The sequence below is a fragment of the Pundamilia nyererei genome, unplaced genomic scaffold (genome assembly GCF_000239375.1).
Source record: "Pundamilia nyererei isolate P.nyererei 1_Seehausen unplaced genomic scaffold, PunNye1.0 scaffold00152, whole genome shotgun sequence".
NCBI lineage: Eukaryota > Metazoa > Chordata > Actinopteri > Cichliformes > Cichlidae > Pundamilia > Pundamilia nyererei.
The window spans coordinates 1,320,694-1,340,433 of record NW_005187553.1 but is presented as its reverse complement, the minus strand read 5'-3'; the positions used below and the strand labels follow the sequence as shown (position 1 = coordinate 1,340,433).

The 19,740-nt window shown below is 37.4% G+C and overlaps 1 protein-coding gene across 2 annotated transcripts in view; it reads left to right on the top strand.

Annotated features, from left to right (window-relative positions):
- tyw1 (tRNA-yW synthesizing protein 1 homolog (S. cerevisiae)) overlaps positions 1-19,740 on the top strand; it is a 52,193-nt gene that overhangs the window by 6,341 nt on the left and 26,112 nt on the right. For both annotated transcript variants that reach the window (XM_005745022.1, XM_005745023.2), the window contains exons 7-12: positions 182-298; positions 8,209-8,341; positions 11,286-11,338; positions 11,457-11,575; positions 13,684-13,793; positions 19,494-19,671. In XM_005745022.1, coding sequence (XP_005745079.1) covers positions 182-298; positions 8,209-8,341; positions 11,286-11,338; positions 11,457-11,575; positions 13,684-13,793; positions 19,494-19,671 — 710 coding nt within the window. The remainder of the gene's footprint in view (positions 1-181; positions 299-8,208; positions 8,342-11,285; positions 11,339-11,456; positions 11,576-13,683; positions 13,794-19,493; positions 19,672-19,740) is intronic.

The window sequence follows — 19,740 nt, the reverse complement described above, 5'->3', positions numbered from 1 at the left end:
CATCAGCACACTCACTCAATCACAACTTCTTTTTTTTTTTAATTTGTTATGGATTGGACCATATGTGAGCCTTTCTTTACTACATGCCATTCATCTTTATCACCGTGTCCCCGACTTTCCATTTTGACCTTGTTTTTTAACCACTTTTTGTGCTTTATTTCTTCTTTCATTTTTTCCCCAGGATGATCTAGTGGAATCCAGCAGTGATGAAGATGAGTCCGGTCTGCCAGATGAGAAAAAAACGGTGCTGGACGTGGAGGATCTGGGAAATATTATGAACAGCGTTAAGAAAGCAAAGGTCAGGCTTCCTCCGCCAACATGTTAGCACCACTTTTTGCAATACATATGCTCGTGTTATTTCACACATTGACAGCAGAAACCCTTAGAACTAAGCAGAGCTTAGTATTTGTACTTGTAAATATGAGTTGTGTATACAGTACTTAGCAATTCCCCTCATAAACCTGCAGTTTTGTTATTCTTGAGTCATTTTAAACTGTCACTCCAATGTCATCATCCAGCAGCTCTATTTTCAGCATTTCCATTTCAAGGTCTGCAAGCAGGCATCACTGTGGCATTAAGCTCCCACCACCTTCATCCAGTGTAAGTGCGTTCAGTAAAGAGATAAGAGTGGTATCATTAAAGGAGAAATGGCAGATGGTTTGATAGACACCAGACCCCGACAGACGAGGAGTGGAGGCTTGCGTAATAGTTAGGACGCCCACTCCACAGACTTGCGAGAGATGAGTGACTCAAGGAAAAAATCAAAAAAGAAGAGACATTATCACTCTGCTGTTATAGGCTGTCCTATAAAGATCTATGACAGCTTATATAAAGTGGACAGACGAGTACCCTGTAATGTACCTCTTTGAATGTAGCAGATTAGTGTAAGCTGCTCATTAGTTTCATTCAAAAAAATGGAAGAAATTGGAAATTCAAGAAAAGAGAAATTACTTCATTCAATTGCAGATGTTCATTTTTATTGATTTTAATCATGAATAATGCCAAATGATATAAATCTCTTATTTTTTTTATGTACATCGTGACATTTTTGTTAGTATGATTTACCTCAAAACCTCTGTACTCAGTTCAGGAAGCACTGATGCACTGCAGAAATGAGCCTTTTTGGACTTCAGTCTGCTTGTTGGCAGATAAAGATGAAATTCATAATACACAACAACAACACAAGATAGATTAGTATCAGTACAGGAATTTTCCATAGTGTAGGCCCACTTTAGAAAATGTGAATGAGTGCATAGATTTTTAACTTTTAACTATAATTTCAGTTTCACCGCTTGTGCCCATTCACACTACACCAAAGTCCTTTGGGGTTACATCAGGAAGGGCATCCAGTGTAAAAACTTTAAATAAGGGAAATTTCAGCTGAAATGCTAAAAAAAACTTCAAATAAGAAATTGCCAAATCAAATCCAACATGATTTGGCAACTTGATGTGGCAGCTCTTTGTCAAAAAGGGAGCAACTGAAAGTATCATTATTATTGTTATTTTAAATTGATAATGATATTTGTTGTGACTGTATCATTTCTATACATCAATTTTATTAATTGAAGTGAGGGGTCACAGGGGGACTGGGCCAGAATTGAGGTAAATGATGGACAAATCAGCAGTCCGTCACAGGGCTAACACAGAAACACAGACAGCCATAGACTGTCACTTGCAGACAATATACATTCATCGCTTTAACAGCAGAGCTGTGTGTTTAAAGTGTCGTAAAGATCTGTAGCAGTCCTGATGTGCAAATCGGTCCTCCATCCTGGGTATAGCGGCAGACGACTAATTGGTAACTTAAACATTCTTGCTCTAATACGTGGTGCTAACCACGGCACTACTGTGCCAGGCATTTACTGTTACTTTATAGTATTTGACATTTTGAAGTGATCACACTCTACTTTAAGCTTCTTTCACCAGAAACGTTACATCATAAAAAGACATTCACAGAATTATTTACTAATGTTGTCACAGTCAAAACACAAACTTCTGTCTCGGTCGACTTTACATCCAGAAAACTTTTAGTGTGGAGGCAGCTCCTGTCCTGAAGACGCACACAAGTATTTTATTCTGTTGTGTTTTGATAGATGTGAAATTATTATTTTCGCTGTATGTGCTCCTTTGGGTTACTGAATATTATGCTTCATTTGACTGCGGTTCATAGGAGACTTAATGCACTGAATGCAAAATGCTTTGTGCTGTCCATGCTCTCCCAGGCTCATCTCTTCCTGTGTGACAGTAATATTACAGTGTAGACGCTCTTGGAGGTTAGGACAGGCTACGTTGTAAGGACAGCACAAATGTGTTTATACAGCACAGCTGGGAAGTTAAAGAGACATTAGTTTATGACTTGAGGAGCCTGGGTTGATCAGTACTCTTCAGTTATGCCCTCCACAGTAAGAAGAGTCAGACTTCTTTTTTTTTTTTTCTTTTTTAATTCATGAGGTGTTTTCATGTAATTTTTATGATCAAGCTGCTGTTATCCTTTTCCCCAAAGATATACCCATAGACTATTTGTTTATGATACCCAAGGCAGTCATCTTTATTCCTAACCTGTCATGTAAGATTTAATTGTAACTGCTCTGGGATGATTTGTGCCATCACACGTGGATGCCAGAGATGACTTGGATTCCTGTAGTAACAAATTTATGTTGCTTTTGCATAATTTGTTCACACAGAGCGAGCAGTGTAAGATGTAATTAGTTTGAGCATTAATATTGTCAAGAGACAGCAGGTATTTAGCCAAGCTGAATACTCTGTGAGTAATCAAACTGTGACTAGAAAATGCTGTATCTGTGGGGCTTGTTACACTCTTCAGGCTTAATTCTGGCTCTTTATGGTGATTTTTAGTAAAACATTACATTTTCTTTAAATTTGACATCTGTAATACTGTAAGAGGACCAGATTTACAAATACCATTACAATGATGAAAGGGAGGATTTTTTTTTTTCAATTCATTTTTTTTTTTTACAGGTTTTATATCCCACGCTGATTTCACAAGTTTCCTTGTGGCATTTAATGCTCTCTACCCCATTACACTGAAATAAACATCAGTCTCCTGTTCGTTTTTAGTTTACAATTATGGTGTAGTGTCAGTAGCTGAATAATTCACGCACAAATCACCTCGTGCTTGGATAAGTAGGTTACCTCGCCCAACCTGTCTTTCTCTTTTTTTTGCCATTAAGTTGATGTAGGTGCCCCTGTGCAAGATACTAAACCACACATGATGCATCGACTGACCTATGAATGTGTGCATGGGAGGTAAAAGGTGTTTAAAGACACCAAATATAAGTTGAAACTAATAAAACACTGTGTGAATTGGTAAGTTTGGCTTGTAGTGTGAAATGAGCTTTGAGTGCTCAGTAAGAGTAAATATACTGTAAGTTTGCATTTATTGACTGATAAAAACTGAAACTGGAAGGATTTGTCTGTACTGGTGTCCATGTGGCTTGTATCCCAGATGGAATCAGGATGACTTGATCACTGCTAAACATTTCATGAATACATGTTTTGTTTTTTTCCTTCAGTGATGGACAGGCTGTGATTGGCTGTGGCCTTAATCTATATCAGTCTTTGGCTGTAGTTCCATTTTCATTCTAGCAAGTGCTTGCAAAATTCATTTTGCATTGTTGTCCTAAATTGATTTTGTACAATTGTTTATAGTATTGGCATCTAAACTTTGTCATAAGAGTCTTCCATTTCTGCCAGAGTGGTCGATTTTACGTTGTGGGACTGTTGCCAGTTAGGAGTTAGTGTAAAACGCATCATTAACCTGAGCTGGCACGCAGCAATTTTGGCTCCGTTTTTATGTTTTCAGCTCACTAGCCAAAGGAAAAAAGCACACATAAGATGCCAGTATAACTACTACTAAGGTATATTCTATATTTTACAGAAACATTGATTGGCATAAATTAACATGTTCAGATTCTGGACTGGACTGGCTTTATTAAACCTCCTGTGTGCAAAATGCACCCTAGTTAAAAGTCCTCAGGCAGATTACATACTGAAAACAACAATTTTGAGCTCTTAGGGGTGCAGGGGAGTTTTGATTCATCTGCAGGCCTTTTGAATTTTTATTTTTATCATTATTATTGTTATTATTATTTATTTTGATTTTGATTTTTTGCAAATCTTCACATTTCTTTGTTAAGTTTTAATGTCTGCTAACTGTTTTAGAAACAGAAATGTAGAAAAAAATAAATATTCGAAATTTAGAATTTATGCTGTTTCATCAACATATCTGTTACAATATGACTACACTTGTTATAAGCACAAAATAATGGCAAATACTGTTATTTTATTGTTTTACAGTATAGAGAGTAGTGCACCTATAGACTAATTTTCTTGGTGTGCAATCCTCTTTTGGAGCCGGAGCAAACACTGGTAACAAATAGCTTCTCTTATTCACATATATTAAAATATTTGGATAATAAGGTTAAGCTTTAAAATATTGAATTCATTTTGCCAGCTTAGAGTGTTTGTCTTTCTTATTTTCTACTTGTTCATGGTTTGGGCTTTTTTTGCCTCCCGTACTTTTATGTTTTTCCCTTATTCACATGTGCTACTCAATCAGTGAAGTATTATTGCATCATTCATCTGCAGCAGCACCATGTTGTGTCATGGTTCCCGTGCACAACACGATGCTGTGAGATGTCCCATTTCTGTTAGCCCAGATTGGCCCAAGCATGACTGGGTGTCAAGGCTGAAAGCCAATCAGTGGGATCCAGAGACTAGGGCCAGATAAATTTTCAAGGCTGCATGAAAACACCGTAGGGACAGATTGTTTCACCGTTGGCTACGTGCTGTGTATGCTATCAGAACTGTACGAGTCACAGATGCATTAAGTGAAGGTGGACATTTGGGCCGGCTGAGTGGCAAACTAGTCTTATCCAATCTTGAGTGTTAAATTGTAGGCTGTACATGTTTTCACTCCCAGTTTAGATTTTTGGTGAACTTTAAGAATGACTTGAGGCCCATTCACACGATGATTGAACCACTGGATGGCTGTTGCTCGCCCTGATTTACAGTGTATGGTTGTTTTTGTACTCCTGTCTTTATTACTGGAATAGATCATAGCTTAACGTCACCTATAATAGAATAGATCATCGCTTTAAGTCACTCAGAGTAAAACATGCAACCCACACATTTTGCAGTGATCTAAATGACGCGTAAAAATATCATCAAGCACCATCTTTTTTCCATCTAAGAAAGAAATGTGACAGTATTCTGACAAAGCAGCGTGGCTTCCTTGTTCACAGCATCTACTATCAAAACTGAGCTCTAGGGGACCACTGCTGCTGTCAGGTGTGAGAAACCTCCTCTGTATTTGGGGCTATGATTGTTGAGGAAATGCACAGAGCAAATAGTGCTACTAGATAGCTACAAGGGCTTGCATTCTTCCAGTTTTAAATTAAAAGAGTGCTATTTTACACAGATGACTGTGAACACCTGAAGCATAGGTTCATAAATAAAATTGGCAGTATATTTAGAGAGAAGCTTGCTCTCTGTTTTTTAACAAAGGCTTTAGGAGACTAAAACGGATTAGCAGCTGCTCAATTCTGGCAAAAATTATATTCAGAATTAATATTGAGGCAATTATCATTTAACCAACTGCTCACAGACTGTGGAAAAGTTGACTTTGTCTTGTTTCTTTTTCAGTTGATCAGATAGTTATTAAAATATTTTCTAGGCTTGCAACAAGAAACTTACTGAAGAGTTTCACAAAGAACAGACCTCATAATTTCTTATCCACACCCAAGGACATTAATTGCAACTACGTTAAAACAAAGAACAGAAGCAAAATTCTCACAGACTCTAACAGTTAATTTGTGTTACTGTCACATACTGGGGTAGCTACTTGGCTGGGAAGCACCAAGGCATGGAGGTGCATGCTGGGAGCTACCGAGGCCTAGAAGAGGGTTGGACGGTAATATGTTATAATTTCTAAATCTATTGCTCAAAGATGCTCAAAACATAGTTTCACAAGCTTTTAATACTGGAATATAATTACTTCCAATGAACAGACCCGAATAAGGGAAATGGTAGCACCAACAACACCAAACAAAAGAGAAAGAAGATCATGAATCAGACACAATAGACTGTCATATTCAGGCTTCTACCCAAACTAGACTGTTAGTAAACTAGACTACAAAAAACAAACCTGAAATCTGGAATGCCGGTATTCCCAACTCAGCCTATAATCAATGTGAGGAATAGTGCAAGTGCTGATGGAGGTGAGGGAGCGTGAGAAGGAATCAGCCTGACAACCACTCTCAGGCGTCATATGAGTGCAGGTGAGCCTTCTGCTGCCAGTCAGCACTGGAGATAAATTGGATAGCAGGTTACTCAGGATGACTGAGAAAGAAAAGCTGGTGCACTGAAGCACATGTAACAATCCACATTGGAAATAGCAGTTGACCAATAATTTCTAGCCCTGATGCAAATGATGTTTTACTATCATGAGGTGAAAACTTGCCTGCAGTAATTAGCTATATCCTGTGGAAGCCCACTGTATTCTATCTGCTCAGCACCAAGCAGCAGACATATTTAGAGACAAACTGGTGTAAATGAGTAAAACATTTAGCATTTAAAGAGCATGATCTTTCCTTTTACACTTGCAAGAAGCAAATATATGGGTTAAAAGGGGAGTGAGTACTGGACTTAATTAAATTTCCACTGGGTATAGCGCAATATTTTCATTTATTTGGAGCCATTTAACCAAGAAATCTGCTACTGCAGGATCAAAGTTTTTGCAAATTTGCAAGTAAGAGAGAGTACAAATGTTCTCAAGACTACTGACTCCAGAGATAAGAGAGGAAAGATTAAAATGGACTCTATAAGAATCTCATTGATTTGCAGTAACGGTTTGTGCAATGTTAACTCTCCTCGAAACAAGTATTTTTCACACAGTTCTACGGGGGTTAGTACCATACGGTGAGCTACAAAGGAATCTGTGAACTATCTACATTCTTGAAGAATACAAGTGTGTTGAACATTTATCAGCATTTGCTGACACTGTATTAGCACCTAAAGGGCCCTGGTGTGCTGACAGGGTGACATATAGATCCCTATAGACAAACTGAAGAAGTGGCAAAGGTGCAGTAATTGGGTGAAGCTGTCATTTACCATGGTTAATGTTAAAGGCTGGTCATCCATCACGTCTTTCTGAAAAGTAACACCTGTTTCTCTGTCCCCAGGCAAAGTTTTCTTGCAGGATTTAATCAATCTTGTTGTATTTGTCCACAGAATATATCTAAGATATTTAGCATTATACACAAAATCACTGCATTGCAGTATTATAATCCTGGCATGAAATAAGATGTTGATGATGATGCAGCAAAAAGAAAAAAAATAGCTGTTGTGATACATAGAGCTGTATAAAAGTTGGTCATCACTTTTCCAAATGGATCCTGGACATGTTTTCAAAAGTCAACTTTCTTAGACAACAGTTGATGTCTGCAGCAGTGTCCATCTTTTTAAGCAGCCTGTGATGGTCATTTGAAAGCAAAAAAAAAAACAACTTATTAATTTTCGCAAAGCAGGGAAAATGAAAAGACGCCAAAGTATTTTTCGCTCGCAGTTTCTAAATATGGACCACATACATATGTATTGTAATGATAGATGCAATTAATAGGCAGGTTGAAGAGGAAATGTTGGATTTGTAATGTCTTTATGGTTTTTTGCAAGTGTGTAAATGATTCCTTAATGTATTTATTCTGCTTGTCAAAACAAATATATATACATATATACATAGCTGGATTGACGTGATCATCTTTACAACAAAATGCTCAATTTATGTGGCCTTTACTTTGTTCTTTACACACACAACAGAACATAACAGAAAAACTTTTTCAAATACTATAAATAAGACATCATTTAATTATGTCTTTTTCTCTGAATCTTTTGATGATGGCTCATCTACAGCATTGCATTCAGTTTTCACAATTTAATATTAATAAACATTGTCATCTTTTGCAGATCTAGATCCCCTTTTTTGCAGAACCTGTGCCCATCTTTACTTCTGAGAAACCCCGTCTCGCTAAGATGCTCTTTTTGTACTCGGTGATGTTACGGACTTGTTGCCGGTTAACCTGATTAGTTGCAAAATGTCTCTCCAGCTGTTTCCTTTTGTTACCTAGTATAGATATAAATGTTTATATGGCTGTAGACCATAATAGACTGAAAGTTTTGTTTCTGCCTCAGAGCAAAGAGGAGAGTCAAAGAGACGGCCAGATGGTGAAGCTATCCAAATTAAACGGAGTGCAGAAGATTGAAGACGAAGGGGAAAGAAGGGAGATGATCACCCCTGCCCTCAGAGAAGCACTGACAAAGCAAGGTGAGGAAAGAGGATTCAGAAAAAAAATTGAGGATTAGCAAAAGAGGTCACAAAAGCAAATTAGAAACCAAAACTGCCAAGTTACCAGCACTGATAGCTTACTGACTCAGTCAGTGGTAGAGTTTTATGGTTCTTCAAGGTGTATTTGTAAAATTATATATCGCTTTCTAAAGGAACATCTGGTGGGTGTCACTTGTGACTGCGAATAATATATGCATGTTATCTAGCTGCATTGCTTTGCATTGTAAACCAAAGAAATCTCATTACAGACAGAGTGCACCAGCTGCTCTCAGCATATGTTTAACCTTCATCTTTCCACAGAGGGCAGCAAAGTTTTTTTCACTTTAAACATAGATTGTTAGTTATGACATTTTTTTTTAATTTATGTGGTACTAAAAGGTATTTGCATAACAATTTAATGTAACTCATATGGTTAAAGATGTATTTTTGCAATTCATTAAGTATTTAATGGCTTTCAGTGCTCTGGCGTACTATGCAGAAAGAAGAAATTAGTTGAAACCATTGGAGTATATTTGGGTTAATCAGTTGCTGAAATTTCATTACGTTTTAACCTTGCTGATGAGCTGTTATTTAAAGGTTCAACATGGAAACTGTGGGTGGGTGCAGTGCATTTCAGTTCTTGCTTGTTTAAGATAGTAAGTTCAGGACTAAAGATTAGCTTAAAATGTTAATCTAATGTTAACTTAATGTCTAAATAATAATATGAATGTATAACTAGTGTCTGTTTTAACTGAGGCTATTTGAAAATTGGACTGTTGTATTAAGGTTTAACATTATCTAGTAGAAATAACATCAAAATATTCTGTTTGAAAGGTCTGTGAATCCATCACTATTTATATTGTTGCTATTTTTTTCCACTGTGCACCATGTGCTGATTTTTTTTTTTTTTACTCATTAGGTCTGGATTTTACTATTCTACTCTTCTACTATCCCACTATTAAAACACAAGCCAGCAGTCATTTTCAGCCAATACCCCCCACAGTTAGCTTACACAACACTCTATAAATAGGACACTGAACACAGGACTTCACTTCATTTGACCAAATGTTGACCTATTTCATGGTGTTTATGTTGGCAACAATTAGTCCTGGGGGGCAGTTTGTTTTATTTAGAAGGAAGGATGAAAGTTTTGGCATTGTCTTCATGGTTTTCAGCCTTGGAAGGATACGTTTCCTGTATAGTCTTTTCCTGGCATGGATTGGATGCCAGTGTCACATACTGCTCTTGTGCATTGTCCAAAAAAGTTTTAACACAGTGCTGCACAGTGTGCAAAATAGTTTTCCATCAGCGAGGTTCAAGAGAAACCTATTTCAAGAAAATAGTGACAGGGAAAGTCATAACTAGAAGGTAGAGGTTAATTAGTAAATTATTATTAATTATTAAAGTGGCTTACCAATGTCACTTTCAGTCAGTTCCGGTAGTGTGCAACACACAGAGTTTGGCTTCTTCTTTGTGCCACACACCAGGTAAAGCTTTCCTGTTTGGTTCAGACAAGAAAAGCACAAAGTCAAGAGTGTGAAACCTGTTGTGGGGGTGATATCTGTGGTATCTTTGTGCTTAAATTGTCACTCTAATATGTAAATTGGCAGTCGTCTCTTTCATTACTTGGTGGAAGACCAGTTAGGCCATTGTCTCCCTGCTCCTTTCATTCCCCTCAAGCAGCTCAAGGGTGAAAGACAGAGTATCACATGAGTGTAAACTGTTTTTATAATTTTCATATTCTCCTATGCTGTTTCTCTGAAATGGTGCAGTTATCATAGAGTGTATTAAAAAGACGGACACATTCTCAGTGACATCAACTGTTGGTTTGTGAAGTCTAATGTGAATTGAGCATATTCAGCGTCGTCATCTTGTGTTTTAAACCTGACGTGATGGCGAGGGGAGGCTCTCACTGGAAGAACTGAGAGACGCTGCACACATGGCATCACTTCATTTTTCATATTCAGAAGACATGTCCATCTTTTATATACAGTGCATGGAGACACACAAACACAAAGATAATCATTGTTCTTGTTAAAGTCACTAATAGCAGGTCCAATTCACTACTGTGTTGTCCAGAGTCTTGTAGACCTGCACTCAGTTTTTTTTGTTACTTGTGAAAAGATGATTCAGTGGTAAGCTGTTACATTGAAGTGTAAAAAATCAAAAAAGTGTATTTCATTCATTCAGCCTTTCCTGCAAATATACCCACAAACAGCCTCGATGAGGAACATTTTGTATTTGACTAATCTTGCATCAAACCTGAGATCTGTGGGAGCAGTTCGAGCACAAACACACCCCGGTACAGATGTCCTGCTGTGTTTTTGTGTTTTAGATATTTCATGAAGGTTTTAATAGCAGCTACAACACACACAAGCTTCCAAAATAGGAGGCTTTGTTTTTTAAACTTGCTGCCTACATTCTTTGTGTGGCTTTGTACTGGTGTACTTACTAGAAGGGTATTTTAAATGATTTTGAAAAGGAAAGGCAGCCCTTCTTCTTTAATCTATCACGTTTTTTTTGTTTGTTTGTGTTTTTTCCTGGGATTTCATGAATGCGTCAAGTCATGAGGATAAAAGGATTCCATCTGACAGATATTACAGAGCGGGACGGGTTTTTTTTTTCTTTTCTATTTTTTTTTTAATGAGGGAGAATGAGGAGAAATCCACATCCGGCTGTTCATAGTGGTTTGAGGCCATGGTGTTAAAAGGGATAGAGAGGCCCACCTCAAGGGCATTTGAAACACTTTCCTCACAGACCTTTTTGTGCAAAAAGGGAATCAGACTTTGTGAATGTTGAAAGGCTTTACTGAAGTAAAGCTATAAAAAGTATATTGTCCATGTTTCTTTCAGCTTAATTTGACTTGTGCAGTTCTGCATTGTGAAGTGTTTCACTGATTTGATGCCGTATTTATAACACGTTGTGTTTTTACCTTTTTGTGAAGGATATAAACTGATTGGGAGTCACTCAGGAGTGAAGCTTTGTCGATGGACTAAGGTAACGAAATCAACCCTTTTAAATAAACCGTTAAAACACTTCCTTTAAATTATCTCAAATTTCTATTACAGCTTTGACAAACTGAATGCATGAATTGTAATTCATTTATTTATTTTAGTCTATGTTGAGAGGAAGGGGAGGTTGTTACAAGCACACTTTCTACGGTATTGAGTCCCACCGGTGCATGGAGACTACCCCCAGCCTCGCATGTGCTAACAAGTGTGTCTTCTGCTGGAGGTATGTGCTTCTCAACTTCTTCTCTTTTAGTTTGACATCATTAAGGAGAATCTTAAGTGATCCAAATAAAAGTTAATCTTTCAGCCTATCAATTAATATTGATTCAATATTAATACCCTAGTAGAGTACATGTCTTATTTATACTGTGATTTAATTAAGATGCTAGTCCTTCTGGGTACAGGCTTTATGCTTCCCATCTAGGGCTGTGCAATATGACCAAAATCTCATATCCCGATATAAGAATTTTATCGTCCCGATAACCATATGAATCACAAAAATGTAACATTTTCTGTAAATTCTGTGAATCTCGGGCAGCTCGACTTGCGTGAAGTGTTTCCAGCTGCGCGTCATGTAGCTGGAGTCGAGTGTTTTAACCGATGCATGAAACTATACATTTTTAGACATAAGTTGTAAAGGCCGCCGTTTTCTTTGTGAGTATTTATTACACGGCGTGCTGCGGGGAAAAGCCTGTTCTAACGTTTGAGTCTAAGGTTTATTTTTTAGCACCTGGCGGCTCTTTTTTTTAATTCTCATCCGTAAATAATCTGCTCTTTCACGCGATTATTTTGAAAAGTCTCAACAGGATCTTGAGCTTTATTGTGAAAGGTTTATGTGGAACATAAACAAGCGGGCACGCGATGCTGTTACCGTCGTTGTTGCTAACGACAACGCATTAAAAACGGCGCTTGTCCGTCTGTAGTGTGGTTATATTAAATGTAAGAGAAAGAGAGAACTTTAAGAAATTAATATACAGTGACCATCAAAACGATGAAAAAATATTGCCGTAAACAGTTTATTTTGCGACACCACGAAACAAACAATAGCGTAAAATGAAACGATAGACGTTTTTATATCGTCATCCGATATATATATCGTTATATCGAACAGCCCTATTCCCATCACTTTAACTGTCCATTGCTACACAACTGTATATAAGGTATAACTCCAACATGTGTTTTCCTGTTTTTAGGAGTGTTTTTATTTTGCTATATATTAACTAGTTTTAGCCTGTTTGGTTACTAACTTGTAGGGTTTTTTTTTTTTTTTTTTAAACCAAACCCATTTAGGGTTTAGTCCAGTCACTGTTGATGATCTCGCTGTTCCATAGAAGTTCATGTTTTATGTGCAGATGGATAATGGTCTGCATAGCTGCAAGGCCTAAATGTGGACACTGATTCATCATGGCATTAGTGAGAGATTGGGCCTTTTACCAACTTCAAGTTCCATTTGAAAAGGCGACTGTGTTGAGCACTGAAAGGTCGCTGTCAGAATGTGCTGTGGTGAACTGCTGCCCTGTCAACACAGATCTGCCCGTCTCCCTTACTACAGCTATGTGGGATGACAGGAAATAAGCAATTTCGGGGCACAGCTGCTTTGTTCCTGCTGCCCCCACCATCCACCTCTTTGTGGCAACAGGTGGATCAAGATTTTCATGGACGCCATCAGTATATGTCACGTTAGAGTGTGCATACTTATCTGACAGAAATTTGTGATGCCCCAGGATTTGGTGTTGCACATAGACATCACACTTGGATAGTTGGAACGTGTTATTAACACCCAAAGGGAGAGCACTTTTTTTACAGTAGCATGCATTCTTTCACTTAATATGTTTTTATAGGGTGATAATACACACGCCCACATAATTCACTTTCAATCTGTGAGTAAATAACTTGAGTCTTAGCATTTGGCACCTCGTTAAATGCTCCTTTTATTCTAGTGAAATATGTCTTTAACTTTTTAAGGGATGTTTGTGTTGAACAAACGGTCTAATAGTCTTGGACTTTCTAAATCAGAATTACCATGGAGTAATACCACCGATGAGGTGTAATGTCCTTTGTTTGTACTGAAGCTGGTTTGGAGCCCATATTTACAGTTTGTTAAGGCCATTTATTCCATTTGTAGCCACAAGCAGTGTTCATTTTCCCTTTTATGCTCCAGAAGGATGTCTCCAAAGAAGGTACCGGTAATACCATCTCTAAGGCTACAGTGGTTGCTCTTTGATTAATATTTAGTTTGCTGTATTGCTACATTTGGTTGGTGCTTGCTGAAGCAGTTACATCTTGACTGCTGTTAGTTCCTATTTATTCATGTTTGTGCTCCACTAACAGACATCATACCAACCCTGTCGGCACTGAATGGCGCTGGAAAATGGATCCTGCAGAGAAAATCTTGGAGGATGCCCTGGAAAAGCACCAGAACATGATTCGACAATTCAGAGGTTAGGCTTTGAGCAGGTGACACATGAACAACAACATGCATGTTTTTTCTAAATGTCTGTCTGGCTATTTGTCTGTTTACTTATGCTTATGCTTGAAAGTGTTCATCATAGGTCGTCTCTCTCTTTGTTAAAATGAACATAGTCACAAAAGTGTGCAAGAATAAGCCGTTTTGCACTTTTTCTCCTTAAGGTCTTCAGCTTGGAACTTATGAATTCTTTTAAACTTAATGAAGTAAAGTTCACATGCAAGTGCTGATGATCTGTGGGGCTGATGAGCTGTTTCATCACATTGTTGCTTTCCTCGCTCATAAATCACTTTTCAATCGCAGATCCACAGACACACAGTGCATGCAATCTTTGATTTCCACCTCCTCAAAGTCCTGTTTGTAACAACTCCACTCTTTATTTTCTTAAAACTTATCAACATTTGAGGTATCTAAGTTAGTAATTGGAAATCAAAGATTTAAACCTATTTGTACTCCCGTTTTCTGGACTATGCTTCTACTGCTTGTACTAACATTGCTGGCATTTGGGACTTTTTCTCTGGCTGCTACCAGCTTTGGCTGAGAACGGCTGGCTGGCCACTCAAAGCTCAGTCCAAACAGAATTTACTGATCCTGTGTGTATGCCCCAAGCAGATTTTCTTTGAGGTTTTCAGAAATGTTGTCAAAACATAGTGGTGACAAATTTATCAGACGTAAGGCAAACTAATTCAGAAATATTTTGTTCCTCGTGTGGATTTAAAGGTAATCAGCAAAATTAGGTTAGAGTTCAGACTAAGTTACTCCTTAATGAGTTGTAGGAATAAAACAATGCTTATACTGCAATGTTCTTACACATAAATGTAAGAATATTTTATATTGTCTGTGTTAAACAGTTATTTATTATTCAAAATATAGTGGAAAGGCCTAGCAAAAAGATGTCTTAAGTTTTTCATGTATGTGTGGGCCATTTGATTTACAGTGATATAAAATAACAATTTGAGAAGCTAAATGTATGAATGTTTTTATATTTTTCTAGATAAAACAATTGTGAATAATTAATAGTCAAGAATGTGTTTGCATATGTTTTGTTTTGTGACAAGCTCAAAGAAATGCGGATAAATTCATTACCATATTGTTAAAGACAAAAGTGTTTTCAAATGTTTTTCAGACTCTTGCTCTCGAGTGTCAGCTGTGGTACAGAAATACAGTCTTACATTATTCCATTCCAAACTGCATTCTGCTCAACACTGGATGTTACTCTGTCCGTACAGCCTGTTGTGACTCTAGTTAGCATAAACACACTTGCAGAGACCATTCCCATCAAGCCCAAACCAGCATCTTTCCAGTTAAACTCTTCATCTTATTTTCTATTGTGCTCATGTACAAGTCAGTACTGACACCATACACTTACCTGCATTATGTAATATGATATTATATGGCTAATAAATAAAATATTCACATGATTGCTAGGCCGGCATGTAGGACCTCGGTCCAGCCAACTATTCTTGAGGCCTGGCCTGATCCTGCAACTTTACGGTCAGAGAGCTGCCTCTCTAACCTCAAAGCTGCTGCTGATCCCATTATAAAACACTGCAGACATTGTGCTCGTGAAATGATATAAATGCAAAAAACTTCTGAGACGTATCTTCTTCAAAGGGGCTATTTTATAGTTAATATGATTCTCAGAGCTGAGTTTAAGGATATATATAACGCACATCATCATAGAAAATCTAATAAATTTTTTTTGATGTGGTTGCAAAAGAGCAATGGCATACCAATGGTTGTTCTGAATGCCACCTTCATATTTCTCTTAGAGTTAACCCCCCCAATATGTCACAAAAGACATTACAGTAAAATGATAGAAAACGTATATTTTCAACTTTGCAATTCTAATTAGAGGCATACTAAAGCAAGGCACAAGCTTCTATTGTCATCATCATCCATAATCATCTTTCCAGTTGCACTGTAAGACCACATTATGCAGCCTTCAACTTCTTTTACAATTGACAGTGATACATTTTACTCTCTCTAGCACAATGAAGTCCCCAGACAGTGGCTCACAAAACCTTCAGTGTGATTAAGCAGCTTGGTGTCTGCTCTGACTCTATGATGGGCTACTGAATAAAAGGTCTCAAGTAGCAGTTTAATGTCAGGCACAATTTATAATGAATTTATAATGAAAGCTATTACTCGTAGTTTAAAAGCATAAACGTTAGCTTATTACCCTGGGATCTGCTTGTTGAGTTTGTTTGTATTCTTTGTAATGTTGTCTTGATGACTGCATCTAGGAATAAATCTGTGTTCTTCATGCATTAGGATTGCCATGATACTAGAATCTCAAGCTTGATATCAGTACCCAGGAAAATACTCAATACCATTTGAAAAAACAAAAAACCTATAAGGTGTGTAAATGGGATATTTTAAGATTACCTTACATAGTGCCAAAAAAAAAAAACCCCAAACAGACACCAACATTTTAGCTTGTCTGAGGTAGTGCTGTTGCTGGTTGCGTTGCACCAAACCTTTATTGCTGATCAAATAGAAAGGTAGGCTGCAACAATTTCTGTCTAGTTCCTTCCTGGTAGGCTTCTCAGCTTCAACCTATGCATGACACGAATATTTGTTCTGTGCTGTTAAATTAACACTGTTAATTATAACGTTATGGATGAGCATAGCTGCTAGTTGTTACCTTAATGATGACTTAACAGGAAGCTTATGTGGCTGTTTGACAAAGGCTGTTCTGAAAGTACCTTTGATTTGTCAAAGGTTTTATACCAGATACACTTCCTGATGCAACCATTCCAGTTATGGGATGCATAGTTGCATAGTCTACTAGCTTATGACCCCCCTGAGGTTAGGTCAGTGGCTATTGGGTAATTGACGATAATTAAGCGTCTAACATTTACGTATGCTCCAGGCAAGTTAACATTTGTGACAACTGTTTAATTCTTCAGTGTTTCTAAAGTAGGAGCTTTGATGACCTCTCAAAATTCATGTCAACTGCTTCAGCCAGTAGTGAGGGGAGTGGTTATGTGACTGTCTATCTGCAAGTGCTGTGTGAAGCTGTGTGTCAACTGCAGGAGTCAAAGAGGGCACTTTCATATAGATGCTGTTGCAAACGAGTATCTAATCTCAATCATTTTCATTACCAAGCATAATGAACCCCAAACTATTAGTGATACGTATCCTGTATTCAGTATTTATCTAACTGTCCCACTTAATTCTACACTCTAGGCAGTTTGTTACAATTCACACAATTATTGATGTCACTGTGCAACAGAAGCTTGGTGAAGTTTACTTTGGCAGACAAGTCAGCACATTAATTAAATATCTTGTAATGTCATTCCCTGTTACAACAGCATGGCACTTTCAGTACATGAAATGTCTTTCTTCATTCATGCATACTGAACTAACCTGTACCCTTTTCATAATGTAAAGTTGCAGATGCACTGATATGAGTGGACAGTATCATGACAAAGTCTTCAGTATACTCAACTCTTATACAAATTGAACTCAGAAAAGACGCCTGCAAGGATAACCAAATTAAATTGTAATGCTAATGCCACTTTTTATTTATTTATATATAGAGATATATATATATATAGATATATGGATCTATCTATCTATGTAATATACTTTTTATAATCTGAGTGATCCACATAATTCTCTAATTATGTGAGAATTTAATGGAATTTCGCATATGATACTGTGCAGTGTCATAACATTGACTCCAGACATAGAGCCAGACTCATAAAAACTATTCTCAGCAACAAGAATAACCAGAGGTCCTAGAACAGATGGTGACCCCCCTAGACCTGATGTCAGCATCATCAAGTCAATCTGAGGCTACATGAAGAGACAGAAGCAACTAAGAGTTCCTAAATCTGCTGAAGAGTCTTCTGTCTTTCAAAGATCTTGAAAAAAAAAGTGTGTGTAGACACACATTAGTGTTTAAAAGCAACAAATACTGATTCTTTTTTGCTCTCTGCATTACTAGCTACCAAGTTATTAAAAATATATATATACCGGTGTGTGTATATATATATTCATGATTCATATCAAGATCTTCTGTAAGATTTCCTGAATTTAGTCTAAAAATGTATTCTGTTCTGGCTTGAGAAATATCACATTAAACCCTTTGAATATTCTCTGATATCATTTTCATGTTTGTTTATTCCCTTTATTACAAATTCCTGCAGTGTCATACTGCTTTTAATACTTTATACCATTTCCAGGCTGGAATCCCAAAAGCAAACTTGGCCTGATTAAATCATTCATATACCTACATACTTCACATTATCTCTCCTGCTCTTTTCAGTGTTTTTGATTTCATTCATCAACATTCTTATTTCAATTTTAGATGAATAGGTGGATGGATAGATAGATTTTTAGCATGGTTTGTGTCCTTCGAGATCTCAACACAGCTGAAAAATGAATGGGAGGTTTTTAGATCCATCTATTATAAAATGCTCTCCACCATGCTCTCAAAACACCAAATGAGCAACTGTCTATTGGGTGAATGTTTAAAACCATTACTGTGGTTATTTTTTGCAGTTTATTCTATGGATCTTCTGTTATGCAACACTTTGAAGGAAATGGATTAACTGTTTAAGAGCCTAGGATCAAGAGTTGAAATGAAGATGTGTCAAGCCCTAGATCTCTCTTGTTAATCTTCACATCTATTTCTTGTGACTCTTTGGTTATGGGTGTAAGGAAGAGGACTCCCTTACTACATTTATTTATATTATATTATCTGTATAGCACTTTAAGCACACCTTTCACTTTATTAAAAGCACCTTATCAAGCACTTTATTTAGCATTGCACTTTAAGCCTGGATTTGCACAGTAAAACATTTGCACACAAGAAGTTTAATTATTTATTGACTATTTATTGGGAATTTTAAAATCAGTTGGTAGCCTTGTTTCAGATCCTGCACAGCTGCTCCTCATCAAGGAATATGGTGGTTGTCTGTGAGGAGAGAAGAATGGTGATTGAGATTGTAATTAAAGTTTACCAGTAAGGAACACTAATGCAAATGTGTGTGTGTGTGTGTGTGTGAGAGAAATCTAGGAATAAAAGTGGTGCAAATAAGTGTTTGTAAGATAATGATTACTCACCTTTCTTGCCTGTGTCCTCTTCAAGGTGTTTGGGCAAATGTTTCCCCAGGGGTCCAGACACCATTTAAAGGTTCCGGGAGAGACCATGGGTTAAGAGAGTGTGGTGAATCTTTTTGTGCTTGGGTTTCTGGGTTTTTATAATATTGGGTTTGCTGTAAAATTAAAGTGTGAATTATTTATTAATATGAAAATGTGAAATGTATTTATGTATTTATTTATTCTAATTGATATATTGTGTGCTGTGGTGGAAGGTTGGGATTTAATAATTTACCTGAGAGTGGAATAATGGTTTAGTCCGTGACAGCTGAACATATTTAAGGCTGCCAGTTGTCATTAGAGGGGTTGATTGTGCTGTGAAGAAGCTCGACGAGTTAATTGTTGTAAGGAGAGCTGTATAGCAAATAAATACTTTTTGTTCCACTACACTTACCTTCGTCCATCTCACTGTGTTTCCAGCCGCTAAGGGCCGCTCTGTTACAATGGGTAATCACTAAAACAGCCTTCAGTTCAAAACCTCACCTCAGTCTATTGCTTCACACAGTTGTTTTTTGCGTCTGACAACTATGATCTACTCAGACATTGACGTCTCTCCTGCTAGGTGTCCCTGGAGTAAAGCCTGACAGGTATGAGGAGGGCCTAGCAGTCAAGCACTGCGCCCTGTCCTTGGTTGGTGAACCAATCATGTATCCTGAAATCAACAACTTCATTCGCCTCCTCCACCACCATCAGATCTCCAGTTTCTTGGTAACCAATGCGCAGTTCCCCCAGGAAATCAGGTACAAGCAAAATGAAAAAATATCTTCTTTGTGTGTTACATGATCTTTTTGTTCTTACTATTAAAGTAA